Source organism: Hoplias malabaricus, chromosome 4 (genome assembly GCF_029633855.1).
Source record: "Hoplias malabaricus isolate fHopMal1 chromosome 4, fHopMal1.hap1, whole genome shotgun sequence".
Taxonomy (NCBI): domain Eukaryota; kingdom Metazoa; phylum Chordata; class Actinopteri; order Characiformes; family Erythrinidae; genus Hoplias; species Hoplias malabaricus.
This window is the reverse complement of record NC_089803.1, coordinates 38,883,963-38,908,284: the sequence shown is the minus strand read 5'-3', so window position 1 is coordinate 38,908,284 and position 24,322 is coordinate 38,883,963. Positions and strand designations below refer to the sequence as shown.

Genomic DNA, 24,322 nt, shown 5'->3' with positions numbered 1-24,322 from the left:
TTGCTTTAACTGCCTCTCTCTCTCTCTCTCTCTCTCTCTCTCTCTCTCTCTCTCTCTCTCTCTCTCTCTCTCTCTCTCTCTCCCTGTCTCTGCAGCACTCGCTACAGACAGGGTCCTCAGTCTGTCTCCTCAGTCCCGCCCCTATCTGTCAAACCACAGCCTTAAGCAGCCTGTTTCTGCAGAAGCTGAAGTACTACAATGCTCTGTGCATCTGCTTAACTCCCATGTCATGATTGTTCTTATAGACATACAGACCTCCTTACTCACTTTAATTCAGATGTCCCTACAGCTTTATTGATAAAGCACTCAGCATATTTTAACTCCTTAAACAGGCTCCTTATACAGTTAATAAGATTCATATTCTGTTTCAATTACTCAGTACTTAAACATACTAAAATACAACAAATACTGCATGTATACCATACTTCCAAATGTTTGAAGTTATATTTCACTATTACACTCCCTGTTAACATTTTAGTAGTAAAATTGATGAGAATTTATCCACAAAGGTGTGGTCATATAGTACAGTGAAAAAAATCCCAAGTTCAAGGGGTTAATGTTGCTGATATGTCAGTGCTGGTTAACAGTGATCATTGGGGTCTTTTTCATGTTTCTCTGTACTGTATTTCTATTCTCTTGACAAAAGCAGATGGTGCTGTGGGTCGTTGGCATGTGTAAGCCATGGCAAAAGCTTTAGCAGACACTCTTGTCAGGCAACATCTTCTCCACTACCCACTCTCTGCCCTTAGTTATTTATATATTGCAATGTGACGGAAGTCTTTGAAGGCAAAACAAGAAGCTGAATACAAATCAGCAGCATTAATAGCTTCAGAACTTTGATGTTCTTCACTTAAGAATCTATATTTGACACAAACAAATTGCATGCTGCATTTCTCTGTCTTTTCATACTCCCTGCTTTAGGCTATTCCACAAAGTTAACATTTAATAAAAGTATAAAAGGTATAAATAAAGGTAGAAATGTGGTTGTTTGATGTACACAATTTGAAATGTTGTCTAATGAGAAACTAAAAGAATGGGTGTGGGGAAACTCTTTGGGCATAGCATTAACCAATATCTCTGACCCCTCTTTTCTGAAGCATATTAAAACACTAGAATGGGAAGATCTGCCCCTTATAACAACTATCCCCTTCTTTTACCAATTTAGCTGTTGTGTCATTGTTACCACAGTTACAGTCACTTAAAGAAATTTTGGAAAATGTTTGCATAGGGCTTAGTGTTATGGGATTTACCCATAGACCCTACAGTGAGCTCTGGGTCTAATTGATGCCTGATATAACTCCAGAATGAGCTGTCCCTGGGATATCCTTTTCAGACACCCAAACTACCTCAACTTGCTCCTCCCAGATGGTAGATGGAAGACTATGTCCAGCAACCCATGGGATAAAACTGATTTTGGCCACTTGTATCTGTGATCCCATTCTTTCAGTCATTACCCAAATGTTATGAGCATATGCAGGGGCGCAGCCACTGGTGGGCTCTACTGCTGTTTAGAAAGTCTCCACCCGTCCTCACATTCCTTATTTCAATTTCTGAAAGCTGGCAACCCGAGACGTGATGGGAGCACAAGGCATATGATAAGGAGATGCTGCATAAAGCGTGCAATTGCTAGAAAGAATAATTGTGACCACCTAAAGTTACACTTTTCCATGTAGATTAAGTTGTTGGCATGTCTCTCTTTTTACAGCTGATTTCAGACACAGTGGGTGAGTGATTTCTATGGCCAGTTGTGGTTAATTCATGTACTGTATGACAGCACAACAAGGAGGGACCACAGTACAGTGTTTGTGGATACAGAGGATTATTTTTAGTCACTTCAAAAACTCTGATCTTAGCATCTACATTTACAGGTCGTTGCTTGGGATCCATGCTGTAGTATTTTAAATAAAGAAACTTAATATTTATTACACCCGCCCCCTCCAGGGTGTATTCCTGCCTTGCGCCCAATGATTCCAGGTAGGCTCTGGACCCACCGTGACCCTGAATTGGATAAGCGGTTACAGATAATAAATGAATGAATGAATGAATATTTATTACAAGGGCGGCACGGTGGCGCAGCAGGTAGTGTCGCAGTCACACAGCTCCAGGAACCTGGAGGTTGTGGGTTTGATTCCCGCTCCAGGTGACTGTCTGTGAGGAGTTGGTGTGTTCTTCCCGTGTCCACGTGGGTTTCCTCCGGGTGCTCCGGTTTCCTCCCACAGCCCAAAAACGCATGTTGGTAGGTGGATTGGCGACTCAAAAGTGTCCGTAGGTGTGAGTGTGTGAGTGACTGTGTGTGTCTGTGTTGCCCTGTGATGGACTGGCGCCCCCTCCAGGGTGTATTCCCACCTTGCGCCCAATGATTCCAGGTAGGCTCTGGACCCACCGCGACCCTGAATTGGATAAACGGTTACAAATAATGAATGAATGAATATTTAATACAGACCCAGGCCCACCCAAATGTCAATTTCTGGCTATGCCACTGAGCATAGGTGAGGATGTGACATAGGTCGACCAGTAAATTGAGAGCTTTGCATTATGTCTCAGAGATACTTTAACTCCTCCATATGTGGTGAGTACTTGTCTCCTACCTGAAGGAGAGATAACCATGGCCTCAGACTTGGAGGTGCTGATCCGCATACTGACCACTTCACACTCAGCTGCAAACCACTCAAATGCACACTGGAGGCCTCCATACAAAGAAGCCAGCAGGACAACATCATCCACAAATAGCAAGGATGCTACCTTGTGAGAACCCCAGACAGAAGCCCTCCTATTCCTGACTGTGCCTTCCAAGCCTGTCCAAGAATTTGAAGGACAGTAGTGGAGACGAGGCATAGTCCTGGTGGAGGCCAATGCCAGTAGTGAACAAGCCTTACTTAATAAAGACAATGTGAAAGCAACTCAAACACTAAGCATACATGGACTGAATCACTTGCATCATCTGCCCCAGCACCCCATACTCATTTATCTATTGGACAGTGAAGCGCTGGTGAGCCATTTCATGGCCACAACAAAATCTGCATTGTTTCTCTCGATTTGAAGATATGACTATTGGATGGCTTCTTGTTTCCAATACCTTGACGTAGACTTTCCCAATGATACTGAGTAGCGTGTTGCCCTGATTACTTTGCATACAATTTCCAGTCGACATTTTTAAAAATTGGAACCACCGCCCTTTTTTGCTATCTTGGATAGTGTCCCCACCTCCCCACCTTCCTGCCTGAGCTGTCAAGACTGTTTTCCAGAACCTCTTTGAGGCTGCCTGGAAGTAATTTACCATGGCCTCTCCAAAGTCCACCCACGTTCTAGATTTAGCCTCTGCAACAACCAAAGCTGCAGTCTTATTTGCCTGTTGGTACCCAACCGCTAAGTCAGGAGTTCATCAAGCAAGCCAAGATCAAAATGCCTTCTTCTTCCATTTCTTGGCCTTTTCCGCACTGCCATCCATCATTGTGTTCTTGGGTTGCCAACATAACAGGTCCCAACAAAATTTTGGCTACAGGAATATGCAGCTGCTTCTACAGTAGAATTCTTAAACAGGGTTCATTCAGACTCCATGTCCCCCACCTCCCTCAGAATGTGTGAGAATCTCTTTCAGAGGTGAGAGTTTATATCAGTCTTGACTGAGTCCTCTGTCAGTCTTATCCAGGAAAACCTGACTACAAATTTGGACCTACCAGGTCTATCTAGCTATTTTCTCCAGCATCTGATCCAACTCAACATCAGATGGTGATCAATTGATGACTCATTCTCACTGTTTATCTAAGTGTCCAAAACATGCATCCTCTGATCAGAAGACCCAACCACAAAGTTGTTCAATTACCTTTTGCCCAAGGTGTTCTAGTACCAAGTACACTTATGAACAACTTTGTGTTTGAACATTGTGTCCATTATTGATATTGATATTGATATATGTCTAGCACATAAGTCCAATAACATTCCACCACTCAGGTTCAGATCTAGTTGGCTGTTCCTCCCACTCACTCATCTTCAGCTTTCCCTATCATTTCTGATATAATCATTGAAGTCCTCCAGCAAAACAATGGAGTCAGAACATGGAATCCCCTCTATCTATCTCCAAGAAGGAATACTTTGAACTGTCGTTGGGTGCATACCCACACACAACAGTCAAAGTTACTCTCTCTGCAAGCAGAAGACCCATTAAGGTGACTCTTTCATTTACAAACTCCAGCTGAATTGTCACCAGCCTTGACAATTCAAGGCTTGTGAGTATTCCCATGACTGTCTGGTGCCTCTAACCCTGTGCAACTCCTGAGTAGGAGAAAGGCCATGTGCTACCAAGGACCAGGTCTGAAGTGTACATCCAGACAATCACAATGCAAAAAGAAACTCTAATGATGAGTACATCAAATACTCATTCAACTCACCAAGCCATAAGCAGAGAGAGAGAGAGAGAGAGAGAGAGAGAGAGAGAGAGAGAGAGAGAGAGATAGAGATACAGAGCCAGAGCCTAGCATACTGGACTGAGATCTTTTGTTATCTTAGTCATTTACTGACAGCAGGGCTTCTTAAAAGCATTAGACCTGTTTTGAGCATGCGAACAGACTGGCGAGCAGCAAAAGGTGATTAAACATCCTCTGCATTTTATAATAAAATGTGTTTTTAGATCAAAATCCTGATTTCCCCTTTAATTAAAATGAAAGGCCTAGGCTTCTACTGACTTACACTGCAGAAAATTATAGATATCAAATGCTGTAGGCTGGACTTCATGTTTACTGACTGGAACTGTCCAATTCTGTCTGTGGTCATTACTGTATAGTCTAAAAGATTTTAATTTTATATTACTTCTAACACCTGTTCACATCATTTCAAAGTTAAATTCTGAGTGGCAGTTATGTGGAGTCCTAGATTTGTTTGTGATTTTTTTTCTGACAAAAGTAAATGTAAATGTGAATGTTCTTAGTTTACAATATTACAGACTTGGTGTAGGATGCCTTCCCTGCTGACTAAGCTCTCTTGGTTTCTCTTTGAGTTTTGTGTTTTGGAGTTCATTGAGGTCTTGGTCTTCAAAGCTGGGCTTATCCCATGAGGAGACGGAGGTGTGGTGCAGCTTAAAACGCTCATCTCTTCATGCTGTCATAAAGCTTTTTGCCAAGCGCATTTGTCCTGTCTCTGTGATTTGGAAATCAGACAGAGCAAAATTCAAATAAATGCAAAGATTCTCTTACACAACAAAGACTTACCTAAATAAAACCCTGTCTCTGTTACTTCTTAAGACTTTGAAATGTTTTCAAGAACACACTTCACTTTAATGAAAAAGTGTCATGTAGTCGTGTTGTGTCACATAATCTTTACTTTTAACAACACATAATCACATTCCTTCTTAGCTTTTGTACATAGTTTTTACTGGTCTCGTGTTTACCAGTCACCAGCTTATGAACCCATTATCTGCAGCATGGTTTAAAAAGAAAGCCAGTCTTTTTGTGTGTATGTATGTCAGCATCAATGTTGTTTTAACAGATGTGTAAGTCAGCATTATGATGGACACTAATACAGTTCCATTTCCATAGAAGTCAGTTGTTGTAATTTTTAAAATACATATATATAGAACAGTCTTAATTTTTGTGTTTATAATTGTGGTGTGTTATTACAATGGTTTCTTAAAGTATTTTCAAGCCCATGTGCTGATATCCATTATACAAACATGATATGTTTAACTGCAGTGCCATCTGAACTGAAGGTCTTAAGCATTCAGTTCTTGTCTTTGGTCTGGGAGATTTTTCTGGACTCCCTGAATCATTTAATGGTAATTTGGACTTTATAAGGTTAAATACCTATACTCATTATAGTCTTCTGTTGGATTCTGCTGTATTGTGCAAATGCAAATCAATGTGGAGTTTCACATGTTTCACATAGGTTTATTATTTACTTGTCAATTATATTATTATTATTATTATTATCATTAATAATAATAATAATAATAAGGTTTGTACATTATAAATGTTTCAAGTTCATTTAGACTGGAACAAGCCTGCAAAGAGCACATGTTTTTGTGTGTGTGTGTGTGTGTGTGCGGGAGGACATATTTAGAAAACCCTCTGAAAGTATTTTGAGAAGCACAAATTAACTCTGTGTACAGAAATTGTATTTGGATTAATTGGTTAAAAGCAGAAAATGGCCACCATCTCTTAGTATCTTAAAGCCCTTGTTCAGTTATCACACACATACCTCTTCAGCTACTTCTGGGAAAGAGCCACTACATGGCCTAATGACAGCAGCCAGGTTTCTGAACAAACCTTTGTTCATTATAAACAAAAATGCATCATTTGGGAAAGAGTCCATTTGTTCTTTTCTTCCAGAGCTTATTTCAGATTCAGAAAGGCCAGGGGATGTCAAGTGATGTACTTTGGCATAAAAAAACCTGCCTTTTAAAGAAACTACTAATTGCCACTTAATGCACAAAACGCTTTTCTGAAAATACATGTACTCTGTTCAAAAGACTGAAGAAGGTACGATTCTCAGAAAAGCCAGGGCATCAACAGGCCTTTTCCTGTTGGCACTGAACATACCTGACCAAGAACTGGGTTGCCTCGGATTTTAGTAATTCTATAAAATAATTGCTCTTGTAATTGGTTTAACCAAAAACCACATATATGTCTTTAATTTCTTAGTAATGAATGAAAGAGTTACTCCTATTTCAAGCATCTACTAAATCAACAAATAATAAGGTCCAGACCAGGGTAGGAATCTAAATGTTAACATGTGTCCTAGTGGTTTCTAACAATTTCCTTTGTGAACAAGGAAATCAGAATAATTTAGTTCAAGCTATGCAATGCCAAAATACCAGTAACAAACCCTCTCTCTCTGTCTCGCTCTCCCCAAAGCCCAGGTCAGTTACATGCAATGTTAAAATTTCTTTAAATGTATGTAACTTTTAAGGGTCAAACTTAACTGTAGCAAAGAAATATGTGTCAGCGTAGTGCAGTTGAGCTTCAGTAACAGAGTCTATTTTGTAACAATATCGCTGGATAAATGGATAGATGTGTAAAAAGAAGCTGCAGTGTTACAACCTTCAGAAATATGGACAGTAACTCATTCATTTATTCATTGTCCGCAACCCCATATTTAGTTCAGGGTATTACATTCAGTAATGTAAGTGATAAATATAAAACCTCATGAAATATGTAGAGACAAAGTGTCTGTTATTTTAGTTTGTAAGGACTAACAGAAAGACATCTTTTAGTGAGCTGTTTCAAGAAAACAATCAGTCCTCAACTATACAGAGCATTATAGATATGTTGTCTATATAATCCTCATTAAAAAAATTAAAATTCTGTGATGTGAAAACCCCGGTCTACACATGTCTAAGGGTCTACATCAGGGGTGGGCAATCTTATCCACAAAGGGCCTTTGTGGCTGCTGGATTTTAGCACAGGGTTTCACGCCTTTAATTAGTTGCTCTCAGTAAAACAACGGATCATGTGACCACCTGGTTGGTTGGAACAAAATCCAGCAGCCACACTGGCCCTTTACGAATAAGATTGCCCACCCCTGGTCTACATAAATGTGGGAATAACACTTAAAAAATGTAGTACAGGCCTGAATTCTGACCCCTTATAGTGTTTGGGGACTATTAATTACAGATAATGTACTCAGGTTGGGGGGTAATTAACTAGACTAGTAATTAAGTTTCCAAAAATCTAAATCTGAGACAATATGTTCACTGAACCCATTTTATGTATTTTAAACTGAGCTGTCAGATGCTACGCTGGTGTTCTGTTGTCGTGGTTCTGGCGCAGGCGCAGCAGACGGACTGATGAGACGGAGTGCGCATGCGCTGTTGTGATGGCGGCGGTTGTGTGGTGAGTTCAGCGCTGTTTTTATGATACATAGAGCGACTTGAGTTAGTGCTTATATTCTTCTCCTTAAACATTTGTTCTAGCTGAAATCACACCATACCTCTCTTCCCTTGTGTAACTGACTGGGCTCTTTTAAAGTAATTTACTTAATGGTTTATTTTCCTTTACTAATGGCACAGTAAAACATGGCTAGTTAGCGTCCGTGTGCTAGGTAGATATCCAGTCAGGCTAGCGCTGCCCAGTCATTCAGACTCGAGAGTTTACATGACTGTTTGGACTGTGTTTTGTACCTGACTTGTTCTGATTAGAGTTATTTTTTATGTAACAGACTGGTTTAAGAAGGAGAACGTCGCCACAGACAACACGAAAATATGAGCACTCAGGTAAATTGAGTCTGCAGAGAGTGAACAGTGCAGGAGTTTCTGTACACTTTATTTTTTTTCTTATCTCAGCTGTGTACTATCCAGAAATGTATACCACAAAGCAGAAAAGAGATAAATGATGATCCTATCGGGCAATCCTTATCTTTTTTTTTTTTTGTCCTTTACGTTTTTTTTTAGTAAACTGGTTGTTAGAGAAGTCCTTGTTTATTACATTATGTTTAAACTTTCCTCTTCTTTATTTCAGTACAGCATCCTGTTCAAACAGGAACATGGTAAGTGGTGCTAAGTATTGCGAGGTTTTGAATAAAGCATAACAGAAATCCTCATCTTATTGTAGATTATTGATTCCAGGTAATGAAAACAGTATTTTCTGCTGAATCCTCTGATGCATTTGTGTTTCCTTCTGATTCTGTGTCTGTAGCCCATGATGATGCCATATGGACAGCAGCATGGGGGAAAAGTGACAAGGATGGGTCAGAAACTATTATCACTGGCTCCCTGGATGACTTGGTGAAAGTGTGGAAATGGTAATGTGTTTTGGTCAGCTCACGTTATAATGTATCTTTGCTATCGTTCCTGTATTGTTTAACATTTGTGGCTGTTTGGATTGTAAAAGTTGTGCAGATTCACTGGTCAAGTGAGGCATGTCACTTTTTTTTGTCATTTACATATGTCTGTTTTGGGACAAAATGTCCCTCTTTGAGATTTTAAAATAGTTCCCATTTGCCAATTTCTCTTTGCCCTTTTCATATTATAACATTTTTGTTTAGGAATGGACCAGTTCAATCAGTTGGAATAAAATATACTAATAATATAAATTGATGATTGGAATAAAATGTCTTAAACTATGAGAGATGAGAATATTTTTTTTCTGTAAAGTTACCATTTTCAAAATGTTAGGTTTTGTACCAACATCAAAGAAATGCTTCCTCAAATGGAATTATGTTTGAATATGTTAAAAAAAATAATTGTTGTATACATTTAGGTAAGCTGACTATTTCTACTCTCATATTATTTTCTTAGATAGTGTGTACTGAAATTTTGTTGTAATGTTTCTCTGTTGTTGTGTTCTTGACTGCCCCGTTCAGGTCAGATGAAAAGTTAGAGCTACAGTGGACGTTGGAGGGACACCAGCTGGGTGTTGTGTCGGTGGACATCAGCCACAATGGCTCCATCGCTGCCTCCAGCTCCTTGGATTCTCACATCCGCCTCTGGGATCTGGAATCAGGGAAACAGATCAAATGCATGGATGCAGGCCCAGGTAAGGGCAACCTGAAATGGTCAGATATATGTCTCAGTGACGATGAATGAGAATTTAGTTTTTTCAGGAAAGCTGTTTTTGTTTTAAAGCACCTATATTTATAATGTTTAATACCCAGGATGCAGACTAACTTTGACCACGGCATAATTGGCAGAAGGTCTGCAAATAATTTTTAAAGGTTTGTGTAATTATGTCACAAATAGGGGTGTCATAAGAGCTGATAATTTGGTACCACTTCGATAACAAAAACTATAAATGTGACAAAACTACCATCATATGTTGTGAAGATTGTGATTTCTTTGTTAGTAGATATCAAGGTAAAGTTAGCTAACTAGCTAATAATTAATAATAAAACATAAATATGTTATTTAATTGAATACAGGTAAATAAATATGAACTGCATTCTGACTCCTGAATAGAGTGTGGATAACTGGTATGGTTGGCAGCAGTGGAGTGATATGTCTGGAGTTTGATAAGCTTACAAGCTAACATAACCTACCAGTTAGCAAACACACTGCTGTCAATAATAAAATAATAAGCATGATCAGAATAGGGCTATGTGCAGAAACATGTAAGTAAACGATTTGTAACTGGTTAAACGTGTTAGCATTTACACTTTACTGCTTAATTAACACACTACAGGCTGCATTACAACCTTGTGGGGGACTATAAAGCACTAGATGGAACAAACTGTACCCTAATACATGGAAATATCTTAGTAATCTTATTGTCAACCATGAACAGAAGTGCAGTTTAAAGGCAAAATACAAATTATTAAAAATATTATAAATATTTTAAGCTGTTGCATTGTATTTCCTGAAATTGTATTATAGGGATTCATTTATCTGGGTTTATTTTTCCCTTCAGAAATTCCAGAGTAGTTGTAAAGTTCTGTCTTCTTTATGTAATTTTTTACCATGCTGTACACTAAAAATGTCCTCCATATGCTGCCTTGAGCAAGAGCACATTGAAAGGAACACAGACCTCAGGGGATTCTGCTGATGCTTCTGCAGGTGTGTCATGTGATTCAGTGACCTTTTCCTTCTCGTGTTGCAGTTGATGCCTGGACTGTAGCTTTTTCCCCTGATTCCAAATACATTGCCACAGGCAGCCATCTTGGGAAGGTTAACATCTTTGGAGTTGAGAGTGGAAAGAAGGAATATTCCCTGGATACCAGAGGGAAGTTCATTCTGAGTATAGCTTATGTAAGACATCCCCCTTTGCACATTTTATATATAAAATATAACTATGTGAACAGCTGTATTGACAATGGAAGGATGTGTACAATGCAGTGTGAATATATTTGAGTCATTGAACAGCATGTTGTTTTCAGCAGGAGGCAGGATATGTCGAAAGAAAGAGAATTGGGTTTTTTTTCTCTCACACATTCTCTTTCTCTCTCCCCCTATCTCTTTGTTCCCAGAGCCCAGATGGGAAGTACTTAGCCAGCGGTGCCATCGATGGAATCATTAATATCTTTGATATTGCAACTGGGAAACTGCTGCACACGCTGGAAGGTAAAATTATGCTTTAAATATCCTTGATGTATTTTTAATGAAATATGTAAATTACTAGTATCCCTCCTGCTTTTGTTTTTATTTGTTAATTTTTATTATTGCAGTCATACAATTAGAGATGTGCTGAACTTTAATGTTAAATATATCAAAGCTGAATGTAGGTGTGGGGATTCTAGTGGAAAAGTGCAGGGCATTTGCCCCAGGCATTTCCCGTGGCTCTTCCCCTGCAGTTGTAACCTCAGCTCTTCTGCCTTTGGCACTGCATTTTTCCCCCACTCTCTGTGATTCTACCTTTCCGTCTTGTCTCATTTCTTCCATCAGTCACTTAATTCTCTTGCTTTTAAGCATAGAGCATGAGTGGAAGCTGTGCCTGGAGAGAGTTTTATGGTAGGGTGAACTGCAAACTCTGTTATTGGGTGACTTAGCTAAGCTTGTAAGAATTTTTTTATAGACCAAGTCCTGGATAGAAGGGTAATTTGAATGGAATTATACTTTGGATCTCTTTCTAAGGCTTAGTCTGGGTCTGGTGAAGCTCTCAGTATACTGCTGCACTGTCTGTTTCTTTCTTCTCTCTTTAGGTCATGCTATGCCCATCCGATCTCTCACCTTCTCTCCCGACTCCCAGCTCTTAGTCACAGCCTCCGACGACGGCTACATTAAGATTTATGATGTGTAAGTCTCTCATTATGCAGGTGTGAAGGGGGTGATTTCGCTTGAGTTCTGAAGCCTTCTAATTTATTTTCTGCAGTTTTGGCATCTATTGTTTATATTCAAAATTACTTCCAGAAAGATTAAATTACTCCTTAACTTGGCTGTGTAATAGTTATCACAGTGAATATTCATGTGACTGACTGAGGTTTATGTTCATCTAACAGGCAGCATGCTAATCTGGCAGGCACACTGAGTGGACATGCTTCCTGGGTCCTTAATGTGGCCTTCTCACCTGATAACACACATTTTGTCTCCAGGTAGGAACAGAATAACTCTTAATAACTGGTTTCCGAGAAGAAAACAAGTATGATAGCATATCTCTTATTTTCTATATACGTTGAAAAATTGTTGGTTGGTAATGTTATGTTGCTTGTGTCTTTGTCTTCAGTTCATCAGATAAAAGCGTGAAGGTGTGGGAGGCGAGCACCCAAGCATGTGTGAACACATTCTTTGACCATCAGGACCAGGTGAGTTTTTCTGCTTCATTTGTGTAGTACAGCTGTACGTTTTGGAGAATAAAAAGAAGCAGTTCAGTGCATGGTCTCAACACTAATACCTCTCCTTGTGTTCATGGGGGGTTAGTCCTCAGACAAACTTCATTTGTCTTTTCTTGTAAATGATGGTGTCTGACTGTAGTAGCTGAACTGTCATTTTACTTGAGCATTGCTGTCATTGTCAGAAGGATGAGCTATAGTCACATTAGCAAAAGAGCTTATTGAGCTAGCAATAGTAGCTAGGTGCATTAGGACACTGAATGATCACTAAGATCATTAAGAACACCTACCTCATTGTCCATTTTATCAGCTTCACTGACCATACAGGAGCACATTGTAGTTCTACAGTCAGAGACTGTAGTCAGCTTGTTTCTCTGCATACTTTCTCATCCCCATTTTACCCTGCTTTTCAATGGCCAAGACCCCTACAGAGCAGGTGGATCATTCTCATCGCTGCAGTTCCACCGATGAGGTGTTTGTTTGTTAGTTCGTGTTGTGCTGGTACAAGTGGATCTGACACAGCAGTGCTGCTGGAGTGTCCACTCACTCGGTTACCTCGTTGGTTGAGCTTGTAGATGTAAAGTCAGAGACAGTAGCTCATCTGTTAATGCACATTTTGTGTTGGTTGTCTTCTGAATCTTCAGTGGATACAAGATGCTGTCGGCTGGATGTTTTTGATCGTTGGATTTTTCTCAGTCCAATAGTGACACTGGGGCCTTGAAAAACTCAAGCAGCACTGCTGTGCCTGATCCACTCCTACCAGCACAACACAACACACACTAACACACCTCCACCATGTCAGTGTCATTGCAGAGTTGAGAATGACCCACCACCCAAATCATACCTGCTCTATGGGGGTCCTGACACTTTGAAGATTAAACCAAACCCTAATGTGATTTTTCGGTTGGTGCAGTTGTTTTGAACAAATGTAAACGCACCAGTTTTAACCCTGAATCAGACCAGGACTCCCTGAGGAAGGTTTCCTCAATCCACATCAAAACAAACACACAAACTATCATTGTTTTTCTATGTACCTTCTGTATTACATGCATTCAATTTTTTTTGCTGGTTTAACATTGTGCTGTTTTGTGAATGTTGTAAAAACCCTTCTTGGACCTTTTATACGAATTGATACGAATCATAAAATATATTAATGTGCCAGGTGACTCTACTGTGTTCATGCTGTGGGTAAATCACAATGTGTGGCTTTGTGTCCACTCATGAATAATTTCAGTACTTTTTAATATTTTTGACCATTCACTGTTTATGTAGTTTCTTTTAATTCAATACCACATTTAAATCAGTTGTTACATATGAATTTGTAATCTAAATAAGACATTTGTGTTTGTAGGTATGGAGCGTGAAGTACAACAGCACTGGCTCAAAGATCATTTCCGCAGGAGACGACAGAGCAATCCACATATATGACTGTCCTATGTGAATCAGCTAAAGGAACCAAAGCTGCCGCCTTTACATCAGATCCATTTGGCCAGAAGGCTTTAAAAGGGTGGCTAACCTAGGATCAGCTGTCACCTGCTCCTATGTAACAGGGTTCAAGATATAAATGTGACCCAATCAGGGTATGAAAGGCAAAACTGATCCTAGGTCAGCAATGTTAGATGATGTGTACAGTCCCAGCTGATTCAAGAATTATTTTTTCTTTTATAAATGTTGTACAGATGGACAGATTATTTTCCACACCTCAGCCCATATTCTATTATATTTCAGTCCTCTGAGCATCCTGGAACTTCACTTATTATAGGTTCCAGGACTATTCCACTCTCTAGAAATTGAGTCATCTCAGTTTTGATGAGCTGTGGTACAGTGTGCTGGTGAATTCAGCTGTGAACCAGCTGTTAAGCCCTCCACTACTCCATGCTAACAATGGGTTCCTCATGGTCCCTGAGGTAATGCTATGGGAATGATGTTTGTTTTTTGAATCATTGCTAACTTGTCAGACATTAAACATTTTTTAATACTACTGATTTAACATTTTCTTTCTTCAAATGATCACGTGTTTCATCTCATTTCAGAAATCTTCAAACAACACTAGTAGCATCCAAACTTTTTCAAGTATTGTCCAGCACGCCCTCTGCTGAGCTTTCTTAATAATTGCAAGTACATTACCGTTGGAACTGCCAAAATTCTGTACTAAGGCCCCTTATTTTCCTGTAATAGAATATAAAAAAAAAACCAATCCACAGATCAGCCAAGTATAATCCTGTTGTAAAATCGTCCTTCATGAGTTAATACACGGCAACCAAATGATCTCACTTTACAGTGTAATGTGTTAATGAACTCCATTTAATGAGCGCCAGTGTAAATAACACACATTCAGGATTGGAAAGAAACAATATTTTCACATCATTACAAAGAATCATATCACTCTAAACTAAAGAAAGATATGTTACATTTACAAAACAGTACTTCAAGTGTATTTGACAACAAAACACACACCACCTTTTGTGGCACAACAAGGCCTCCAAAAAAACAAAACAAAACAGAGGTAACTGTTAGAACAAACACACAAATGGACAACTGTTCTACAGAATGAGAGAAACGGAAGATGCATGTGTAACTTTCACTACCATTCATTCAGGGTCGTGGCTAATTCACTACCACTTAACACTTCAATGGCACATTCATTGGGTTGTACGTTACTCATTTCCAACCACCCCCAGGAGTGTGAAATGTTATATGGCGAAAATATTGTAGACAAAACATTTCTTCAGAAAAAGACCTTTGTGGGGATGTGGATACATTCAGTCAGAATGTTAGTGAGTTTTAGTACTTTTGGATCACAAAGCCCACTGAAACTCATCAAACACACCCCAAAGGTGATAGAGCTCCCTCACTCCTCAGAATTGAGACCACAGCCTATTGTCTGGAGACTTTTTATCCTTCTAGCCAACACCCTGCATTGAAAGTACTGCCTTAGGTCTATACCATTTCATTCTTTGCAATGAAGATTACACAAGCTGTCCATGAAAAGCTGATCATCTGTGTTATATATGGGTGCAACCTGAAGGAAATTAAATCACTAATTATAAGAGGTGTCTACAAATAAAATGTATCTGATACAGATGATGCCAGGTTATTTAAAATATATTTATCAGTGATAAAGTCACTTGAAATGACATTGGACACAAAAGAATCATGATATTGGCATTAGTGCACTCAAATCACATTTGGCATACTTATGAAAGGAATACCTTGGTAATGGTGCAATGTGTTCAGTGAATACTGTTAGAAGCATGATAATGTGCTGATAAGCACCTCCCAGATTTCCGAAATGGACAGGCATTTCCTGTGAGAAGAAATCTGACTGCCCTTGGAATATTTGGTAAGTAACATGACTTGAGCTCAGGTCCACTTCATAAATAACTGATTTATCACATTTCAGGGATTTGACACTGTCGATGTGTCCTGACTTGTAGCAAACTGGAGCTTGTTTACAAAAAGAAGGGGAAAGTGAGATTAGATATGCAGTTACCCTGTGGCTTTTTCACTGCATGCTTCACTGCAAGGTCTGAACTGAACTGATCTTATTTTTCAACTAACAAAGCTTGATCCAGTTTGGACTCATTCTAGAATTGAAAAATGGACCTTTTTAAATATAAATTTTATAGACATCTCTTACCCCCACACACCTCTCTCTCTCTCTCTCTCACTCACTTACACACACAATGCCCAAGTCTCTTCACTGATCAAGGGTTACAAATATGTAATATTCAAAATAATAGGAATGAATGAGCGCAGCAAAAATCCTGGTCCTCTTCCCAAAATGAAATTGTAAAAACCACTCAGTCTAAAAACTTGTTAAAATATCACAAAAGGCAACTGTTTAAAAGGCAGAAAGGCCTGGAGAGGGAGGGCCACAAAGTTCAGCCTGAGGTATACATTTCCTGGACTGTGTTTTAATGCCCGTGTCCTCTTTTTTTTTTTCTCACCAGTGTCTGGTGTGGACCAGCTCAGGCCTCAGACTAAGTCTCTTCAGTGTTTCGTAGCCGATGACAATGAGGATTGAGGTTGGAGTAGAGGAGATGATTCGTGCTGAAAGACCCTTCGTCAAACCCCACATGCCCTCCTCAGCCAAGAGCTGCTTAAATGTCCCAATCACAGATGAACGGCCTTCGACCTTGGAAGGAAAATGTGACAGGCTATGAAGGACTGAAAGGGATTTATATTTCAGTTTTTTGTTCCTAAACACAATGTTAGAATGATAGTGAATGAATGAAAGTCATAACACAGGGTGTTTACACAGTTACAACCTGCTACAGCTCCAATATTGTTTATACCAATTAAATGGGACCAATCGTTTGAAGTGACTGTAGATAAATGTGTAAAAATATGTATAGAATAAAGTTCTCAGGCACAGAAATTAATTCAGTTACATTTCGTTGTAAAAAATATTAACTTTACCAGAGATTCCAGGGACTTCTAAACAGTATTGTATTATACTAGGTTAAAGCCACATAATGATCACTTTCACAAAGTTGTAATTTACTCCTACAACATCGTGCAGCATTCTCCAATAATAGTACTCTTCGTTCACTCCTTCCTCCATATAGCCCTATCCTGCATTACTCTTGGAAAGGGTGTCTTTCAGCAGAACACTGATGTGCACCCATTTTATTGTCTCATTCTCTTCTGGTTATTCCACTCATTTTCCCCTCATACCTTCCAGCAACCAGCAAAGTGGAAACTATTTTTCTTTTCTCCAGCTGTTGAACCAATATACACACCATGAAAAATATGGTAGCCCCTTTAAATAACCAATTGTACCAACTCTGACTGTTCACTTTCCAAAACCTGAATCCTCAGTGCATTTGTCTGAATGAGTTGAGGTCTTAGAGCAATGACAAATATACTACATTCAGGGTGCATCTCTGATCATAGTGATTACTAAACACATTGTTTTCAGGTTTTCTCACATCAATCTTTCATCATTAAGTCTTAGTTCAGACAGGCAGAACACTTCTGATTTTTCAGCACATCAGATTTGAACAGATCCTATGTTCTTTAGAGTAAATGGCAAAAATCCACATGAAATCTAAGTTTTTCCAAATCCGATTTAAGCCACATTTGTAGACCACTGGAGGAACCTCTGAACCTAGCAGAACAGATTTAAAATGTGGACACTAAGCGTTTTGCCTCCCTGCCCTCACGCCTGCCAACCATCGTGGTCCCCCCAGCAAGTGAGACTACAGTCTGACCATACATATTAGATTTGCTCACCTGTGGCTTGCAGTGTGGGCAATGTCTTAAAATCTGATTTAAGAAACCAATCCTAATTGCCCTGCCGTGTGAACAGAGCCTCAGTTTCTCAGGGTGTCTGGCTGAGACGCTGTTTATACCATGAGTGATTTTATTAATGGTTAAAGCAAGAAGATTCACCAGTAGGTTCATATTTACAGTACATACTAGCAACATGAGAATGCTGGCTCAGTTTTTTCTTTGGGCAATGGCAACAAGAAATTTTTAGATTTTCTTGTAGATGAAATAAATTCCTTTCCTTTGGCAAACCAGCTCCACTGTCAGCTAAAGGCCTCAGTGTTATCTGTAGATAATATATTCAGCAAATCTAACAAGTACTACCTGCCATACCTGTCCACGCACAGGCAAAGCTGCTTTACTGTTCTCATATTACAAGGGCTATGTTCAATGCACACAAGACTTTTTCTTAAATTCGTCCTGCTAGTACACTTACTGTCACATGTAGTCTGTTATATACAGACAAATACGCACTCTAATGGTACTTTGTAATAATTATTTCCAATAATTATTTGATAACTGTTGCACTGTGCCAAAGTAGAAACTGTATTTTGTTCCCAGTATGTACCTTGTGTGTGAGGGGACTGGAAATAAAGCTTTTTTTTTACCTGCACTCTTGCTCTCACTACATCCATTGGGTTGGTGATGGTGGAAGCAGTGGCTGCAGCCATGGGCCCAGCCACAGCTTGCAGGAGGAGGTGGGGGCAGCTGGAGGGGGCCATCCTGGACATCTGTTCTGTTTCAGTGCACATATTGCATTAGTCACCAGTTATTATCTGAACACAACATGAACCTTTGAGCTGTAGAGCAGTACAAAGTCTGTACTATTTACATAATAACAAAATATAAGCCACATACTCATCATCAGGGCAATGCAAATGACTGAATATCTGGTTAACAATAGACTGATTGTTTACATGTGTACTTGCTGCATAAGGGGTGCTATGCCCAAACTCCACTGATGTCCCATCCCTGGTACAGACAGTGATCCTGTGTGTTTTGAGGCTTTTAATAACAATTTGTTAATTCGTCTAAAAACACAGGCACTGAAAGTATATGATTTGGATCTTTTCTGTGATCAAATACTTACGCTCAAGAGCACAACCATAGCAGTGCACTGTTATGACAAGCGTATTTGTACTTAACTTGTATACAAATCCTGGCACAAAAACCTATTCCTAGTAGATGTGCATCACAATGGTAAACTTTGAGGATTGTGTGGTCTTTTTCATTAATTTACTTTCTGTAACCACTTATCCAATTCAGGGTCGTGGTGGGTCTGGTGCCTACCTGGAATCACCGGGCACAATGTGGGAACAATCACTCACACCTATGGACACTTTTAAGTCACCAATCCACCTACCAACAACGTGTGTTTTTGGAATTGTGATAGGAAACCCACGCGGAGGAAACACAGGAAGAACACACCAAACTCCTCACAGACAGTAACCCAGAGTGGGAATCCAACCCACAACCTCCAGGACTCTGGAGCTGTGCGACTGTGACTGCGCCACCGTGTCAAAATTTCATATAAAAATTTAATAATGTTCTCAAGCTAGGAAAAGAAAATGGAGTATACAAACATGGCTCTCTTCCATGAGAACATTCTGTATTTTGAAAGATGCTTAGGACAAAGAGAGGAGTTTCCCTTTACCTGCATAAAAGTGATAAAAAGGCCACCACAAAGCACTGTTGGGTATGTAGGTAAGGAGTGAAGCCACATAGCCGCGATAAAAACCACGAAATCCATCTGCTGCAAATATCTGCACAATAATGTCCTTGGTCTGTCCAAAAGTCACTTTGTGTTTCGACGTGGCCATCACCATCTTGGGCTTGAGCTTGAAGCGTGTTAGGTGTTCACCTTGGCCTTGCATCATGAGCTGCTGTGAGACCACATCAATGGGTACAGTGATGCTTTGGGCCACCAGCGAGGCAGAGCCCCCTGCTACCAGGGACTTGAAGGTGTTGCTGGAGGAATACTGAGACACATACTTCCTCACCAGCTCGTAAGTGGTGATGTAGGCCTGACCTGAGATTAGCGTGAAGGTATTGACCATAAAGCCCCGATACAGTCCGTATACTCCTTCTGCCTTCAGGATCTTGCAGAAGGCATCAAAAGTCCCTTTGTAGAGCGACTTTCCTTTCTGAACCTGCAGTCGAGTTCGGATCAGGGTGAAGGGGTAGACTGTGGCGCGAGTGGTCAAGGTCATGAACACGCCGAGTGAGTAAAACTTCCTCTTGTCCAGGTCTTCCCATTCTATGATCCGGATGTTGCGTTTCTGCTGCATGATCCCAGCTGCCTGTGACCTTCATCTGAAAGGCCCAACATCAAACCTGTCCACTGACCTGCAGTAACCCAATGAAGAGGAGGTGACTTAACAAAAACAACAAACAGGAGTGAAGATGAAAAACACATTGCAATCAACTTGCTAAATGTCCTGGAACCTAAACCACCCACAGCAATGACACAAAACTTGGCACTTTTCAAGAGGACAGAGGAATTTTAAGTCAAACTGAAGGTGAAAGAATGATGAACTCAGGTAACGTGTTGTTAGCATACAGTGCAGCTTGAAAGAGATCAAAGGTTTTCAGATAACATGAGCCCACCACACTGACATAATTAGTGTGAACTGCATTTCAATGACTATTGAGTTGTTCAAAGGGCGATAGGATTGCCTTTACTCATCTGAAATTACACAATACACACACAAACAAGAGAAACCATAATAAAATAGCATTTAAGCTGTTAATCCAATTAACTTTGAATCACAGAAAATTGAGATATGATCAAATCTTCTATTGTACAAGAATGTCTCTGACATCAGGCACAATATTCATTAATATTTCAGGTTCATTCCCTGAGGTAGCTTTTGTTGACATTCATTATTATAGGTCCTGATCGCCACTGCTGGGAATAATTCTCACTTTCTGTAGAAACAGAACAGTTAACATCTAATTGCTCTCAGCAAATGTTTACGTGTAAAAAATGTGCATGCTCACATTCAGTTGGGGAACTGGTTAGCCTACCACCACACAGTGTTAAAAAAGGCATCAAGTCAGTTTGCTGTGGGCTGACTAGGTCAGAAAACATGGGATAAAATGAGCCGTTCTGATTTAGCTAAAGAGGTTTAACTTCAGTGGAATCTGTCTGGATTATTAGAGGCTATAATGAAAACAAACAACTGAAAAGTTTGAACACTTTTTCCAATTGACACATTTTTGTCTTTTTTTAAACTGAGAAAGAGCAAACATCCTCTGTAGTTAATAATTAATAAATTAATTAATTAATTAGTCACACAGCTCCAGGGGCCTGGAGGTTGTGGGTTCGATTCCCGCTCCGGGTGACTGTCTGTGAGGAGTTGGTGTGTTCTCCCCGTGTCCACGTGGGTTTCCTCCGGGTGCTCCGGTTTCCTCCCACAGTCCAAAAACACATGTTGCAGGTGGATTGGCGACTCGAAAGTGTCCATAGGTGTGAGTGAATGTGTGTGTGTCTGTGTTGCCCTGTGAAGGACTGGCGTCCCCTCCAGGGTGTATTCCCGCCTTGCGCCCGATGATTCCAGGTAGGCTCTGGACCCCCCGCGACCCTAAATTGGATAAGCAGTTACAGATAATGGATGGATGGAATTAATTAATTAATTAATTAATTAAAACATTTTCAGCAAACTGTGTTACTCTGTCTTTCATAAAATATACAAAAAAAATTCAAAATCATCATTATGGCCTGTTCTGATAAAGCTTAAGACCTAGATAGGCATCAGTTTTGAAGCATGTCACCAGTTTTTGAAATTATCTAAAGATCCAAAAATGCAAGTAGGCAGGAAGTGCAGGAAAATTCTATAAGCATATAATATGCATTTTTTTATTTTGTTTATCCAAGTGTTCTCCACATGTCAGTGAGTCTACACAAATTGTACACAGTGCCACAAGCCTCTGGAAATTGGGGGCAAGCGTTTCCTCAAAGACATGAGGCCAATCAAACCCTTATTTCTGAGCTGCCCTAATGCAAGTTCATTCAATAGCTTAAGATACCAGAGAAGAGTGCAATCTGCCCAGATCAGTCACATCAGATGACAGATGCCTGCCCTCGCTATAATTGTGAGCAGGGATATGTGAGAGAGGGAGCCATCTTACCCACCCAGAGAGGAGGCTAATTGTGCTCTCAAGGATTCTTTGCAAAGTAGAGGATGTCAGCAAAAGAAGGGGGGGGTGCTTTTAGTTTGCCTGTAAAAAGCATTAGCAAGCTATTATTTCTCCCACAGTGTTGTTAATAACTATAAGTTGTCCGAAATTGTGCTCATGGCACCCTGATGATATTAGTTATTTTATGCTTTTAAAGACAGAGAATATGTCTTTTAGGATTTTCTGAATGCATAGTGTTTGATTAGCCACAGAGGCAGTGTTCAATACTTATATATAAATGACAATGTTTGACCATGATGTCTAAACTTCCACATAAATATTTAACCAACTACTTGATCAATACAAATGTTTTATTATAGAATGAGATTGTTGCCATTGGCACTCTGTTTGTGGTCATTGCTATTACAGTAGATCCATTAGTGACTCTTAGCCATTCTCTACTCCCATTAGCTTTGTAAACACTGGTCGTTTAACTGTACAACTCAAAGTTAAATAAAGCCATATGTCTGACTGCGCTGTGCGATGAAAAAGATGAGGAAATGGTTTAATCTGAGTGTGTCTTCTCGTCCCATGTTTCTCGTTTTTCACCTCTCTCTTTACTAGAGGATGTAGCAGTGTTAGCTGAGTGTTGACAGCTCTATTATGGTGACCTCTCTCTCTCTCTCTCTCTCTCTCTCTCTCTCTCTCCTAAAACAACATTAACTTACCGGTTTAGCGCCACATTATCTCTGTCTCCCAGGCGCCTCCCTCATCCCTACCCCAGTCCGCGCTGTTACTCACACGACTGTCTTGGGGCAGGACGGTATTAGAGCGGTGTTAAGGTCTGTGTAAGGCCTCAGAAAGGTAAGCCCTACTCCATGCTAAAATCACACTCTATTGGCTCTGATACACCTCGCCTTCTTCTCTACATCCGTCGCCGCTCTTACGCCGCTTCTCTGGGCACGGGCGGGGCTTGATACCGGTCTCCACCGCTGATTGGCTTATTCAGTGGGAGGCGTTGACGCTCGAACTCAGCACTGAGGAGGGGGTTGATTCCAGAATCTTTGGAATCGATTCAAATTCTGAATGGAGTTGATTTCAAAAGTCGATTCTGCACAGAAATTGACGTTTATTGCATTTTGCAATCTAGTTAATTATGCTGCAGGGCGAGGCAGCTATAGTGTTAAAAGTCTTGCCCAAAGACTGTATAGTTACTGAGATGGGAAAATATACCTGTTTTTCAGGTTGCCTAAATTGAATCTCCCGTCAATTTACTGGAGTCAAGCTATCCGCACTTTGGAAACTGACGGTCAAGCCATCCGCACTTCAAATCCGAATGCACGTATAGGCGCGTCATTACGGTTTTTCATTGCGGAGAACACCACATCCGCTTTGGGACAGATAGAGAGTCTGAAACCCGCGTTTGAGTAGCGATGTCTCTGTTAATAAATAAATGCACGCAATGCTAAAATGGACTAAAATTAACAAGCCATTAGGAATATATTTCGTTTTAAATCACTTTAAAAAGGCAAAACATGCTTTGATTATTTCATATATTTACGTATTTTTTACTTTTCTATAAACACTTAACTGGCTTTGAATAGTAATCCTGGTGGACATGTAGAAATACAGATTATATTTTACTGTCATTAAACAGAGGGAGCTCACTATAATATTCTCATGGATTTATACTGAATACTTAGCAATATGGATTTCTCAAAAACTGCCCATAATGCCTAAACCATTCCACTGTCATTAAACAGAGGGACATCTTGGCTATCAGCTGAATGATTTTGGTAGAATTTCACTGTGTGCTTTTCTCATAAACACGTATTACATACGTACTGATATGGATTTCTCAAAATTTACCCATAATGCCTAAACCATTCCACTGTCATTAAACAGAGGGACCTCTTGGTTATTACCTGTATGATTTTGGTAGAATTTCACTGTGTACTTTTCTCATAAACTCATACTGAATATTACTAACATGGATTTCTCAAAAATTACCCATAATGCCTAAACCATTCCACTGTCATTAAACAGAGGGACCTCTTGGCTATCAGCTGAATGATTTTGGTAGAATTTCACTGTGTGCTTTTCTCATAAACACGTATTACATACGTACTGATATGGATTTCTCAAAATTTACCCATAATGCCTAAACCATTCCACTGTCATTAAACAGAGGGACCTCTTGGTTATTACCTGTATGATTTTGGTAGAATTTCACTGTGTACTTTTCTCATAAACTCATACTGAATATTACTAACATGGATTTCTCAAAAATTACCCATAATGCCTAAACCATTCCACTGTCATTAAACAGAGGGACCTCGAGGCTATTACCTGTTTGATTTTGGTAGAATTTCACTGTGTACTTTTCTCATAAACACATACTGAATATTACCAATGTGGATTTCTCAAAAATTACCCATAATGCCTAAACCATTGTACTGTCATTAAACAGAGGGACCTCGAGGCTATTACCTGTTTGATTTTGGTAGAATTTCACTGTGTACTTTTCTCATAAACACATATTACATACGTACTGATATGGATTTCTCAAAAATTACCCATAATGCCTAAACCATTCCACTGTCATTAAACAGAGGGACCTCTTGGCTATCAGCTGAATGATTTTGGTAGAATTTCACTGTGTACTTTTCTCATAAACACATATTACATACGTACTGATATGGATTTCTCCAAATTTACCCATAATGCCTAAACCATTCTACTG

The 24,322-nt window shown here is 39.7% G+C and overlaps 2 protein-coding genes across 5 annotated transcripts; one reads left to right on the top strand and one right to left on the bottom strand.

The window, feature by feature from the left end:
- The first annotated feature begins 7,684 nt into the window (after positions 1-7,684).
- On the top strand, positions 7,685-14,162 carry skic8 (SKI8 subunit of superkiller complex). Of its 3 annotated transcripts, none has more exons than XM_066668461.1 (11): positions 7,685-7,823; positions 8,149-8,203; positions 8,448-8,475; positions 8,625-8,730; positions 9,292-9,464; positions 10,521-10,669; positions 10,888-10,981; positions 11,560-11,653; positions 11,857-11,949; positions 12,081-12,159; positions 13,538-14,162. In XM_066668461.1, the coding sequence occupies exons 2-11, from the start codon at positions 8,192-8,194 to the stop codon at positions 13,625-13,627; spliced, it is 918 nt and encodes a 305-aa protein (XP_066524558.1). In that variant the 5' UTR covers positions 7,685-7,823; positions 8,149-8,191; the 3' UTR covers positions 13,628-14,162. The 3 variants fall into 3 exon arrangements, with proteins under 3 accessions (XP_066524558.1, XP_066524560.1, XP_066524559.1); XM_066668463.1 differs by lacking the exon at positions 7,685-7,823 and adding an exon at positions 7,846-7,864; XM_066668462.1 differs by lacking the exon at positions 7,685-7,823 and adding an exon at positions 7,882-7,957.
- A 317-nt stretch (positions 14,163-14,479) lies between these two features.
- slc25a44a (solute carrier family 25 member 44a) lies at positions 14,480-22,505 on the bottom strand. Of its 2 annotated transcripts, none has more exons than XM_066668367.1 (4): positions 22,308-22,505; positions 19,115-19,806; positions 18,069-18,196; positions 14,480-16,324 (listed from the first exon to the last, which is right to left on the bottom strand). In XM_066668367.1, the coding sequence occupies exons 2-4, from the start codon at positions 19,746-19,748 to the stop codon at positions 16,133-16,135; spliced, it is 954 nt and encodes a 317-aa protein (XP_066524464.1). In that variant the 5' UTR covers positions 19,749-19,806; positions 22,308-22,505; the 3' UTR covers positions 14,480-16,132. The 2 variants fall into 2 exon arrangements, with proteins under 2 accessions (XP_066524464.1, XP_066524462.1); XM_066668365.1 differs by having other exon boundaries at positions 16,140-16,324; positions 18,069-18,191.
- Between the last annotated feature and the right edge of the window lie 1,817 nt (positions 22,506-24,322).